Source organism: Myodes glareolus, chromosome 7, assembly GCF_982192425.1.
Source record: "Myodes glareolus chromosome 7, mMyoGla1.1, whole genome shotgun sequence".
NCBI classification, from domain to species: Eukaryota; Metazoa; Chordata; class Mammalia; order Rodentia; family Cricetidae; genus Myodes; species Myodes glareolus.
The window spans coordinates 96,686,806-96,688,201 of NC_142032.1; the positions used below are offsets into that span (position 1 = coordinate 96,686,806).

Consider the following 1,396-nt stretch of genomic DNA (forward strand, 5'->3'; position numbering starts at 1 on the left):
TCTTGACATCTTCCAGAAGTTCTATAGTAGCAATGATTATTCCCATCATTTTACTCACTTCAAGTGAACACACAAATGATATATGAATTTATAAAAGTAATACTTAGTGCAAAAAAATAAGAATATAATATGTAGCAATCTGTTAAGCGTCATGTGATGGATACGAAGTGTGACATGGCTAAAGGAAATCATCACATATCTCTTGAATTGAAAGGTCTATGAATGTACTCTGACAGTTGCCTTCCTCAGAGCATCCTTTACATCTCTGTTCCTCAGACTGTAGATGAGGGGGTTAAGCATGGAGATCACCACTGTGTAGAATACAGACAGCACCTTGTTCTGTTCAGTAGAGTAGTTGGACTTGGGCATCACGTAAATGAATGTAAGGGTCCCATAGTAGAGAGTGACTGCCGTGAGGTGGGAGGTGCAGGTGGAGAAGGCCTTCTGACGGCCCTCAGTGTGGCGCATCTTCAGGATGGTGATGAGAATGTAGATGTAGGAGACGGCTATGACAAACACTGTCACCGCTATAATGGATCCAGAAGAGATAGAAGGGATGATTTCAACAACAGAGACATCTGAACAGGACAGTTTCAACAGAGGGGAGAAGTCACAGAAAAAGTGATCTATCTGATTTGGTCCACAGAAGGTCAAACTTAACAAACAACCAGTAAATGTCCAACCATTCATGCAGCCACCAACATAAGAAACTCCCAACAGTAGAAAACACACTCTGGGGGACATGAGCACAGAGTAGAGCAGAGGTGAACAGATGGCTACATAGCGATCATAGGCCATGGCAGCCAATAGGAAGCACTCAGCTGACCCAAGCGTCACTATAACGCAGAGCTGGGCTTCACAGGCAGCCACAGGTAGAACCAGCCCATGCCAAAGGAGTTCCATAAGCATTATAACTGAGACTGAGGTTGAATAGACAATGTCTACAAAAGCCAGATGACTGAGGAACAGGTACATGGGTGTGTGCAGCTGGGAAGAAATTCTTATCAACGTGATGATACTGATATTTCCTACTAACGTGAAGATGTAAACTCCTAGAAATATCACAAAAAAGACTATACACAGTGTAGGATCCTCTGTTAGTCCCAAAATAATTAGCTCTGTCACAGTGGTGTGGTTTCCAGTCTCCTCCTTTTGTGTGAATTGTCCCTGTTGAGGGAAATGAAAATAATTTATTTTTATAATGTTATGATTTTTCACATTTTTGGAAATTTTTATTTTCCTTACACTTAAAACTGATATCTAAGGCTAGTTCAAATTATCCTTCTTTGTTTTATAGATGTCTCCTCTCCCAGTAAGGATATTTAGCTTTTGTTGATAGCCTTTTGGTCTGTCATTCTCGAAGAACATGGTCTCAATAAGGATTTTTCTTTCTCTA

The 1,396-nt window shown here is 40.8% G+C and overlaps 1 protein-coding gene across 1 annotated transcript; it reads right to left on the reverse strand.

The window, feature by feature from the left end:
- Nucleotides 1–216: 216 nt before the first annotated feature.
- LOC148121516 (olfactory receptor 5P53-like) lies at nt 217–1,158 on the reverse strand. Its single transcript, XM_087907673.1, has one exon. The coding sequence runs from the start codon at nt 973–975 to the stop codon at nt 217–219; it is 759 nt and encodes a 252-aa protein (XP_087763799.1). The 5' UTR covers nt 976–1,158.
- Between the last annotated feature and the right edge of the window lie 238 nt (nt 1,159–1,396).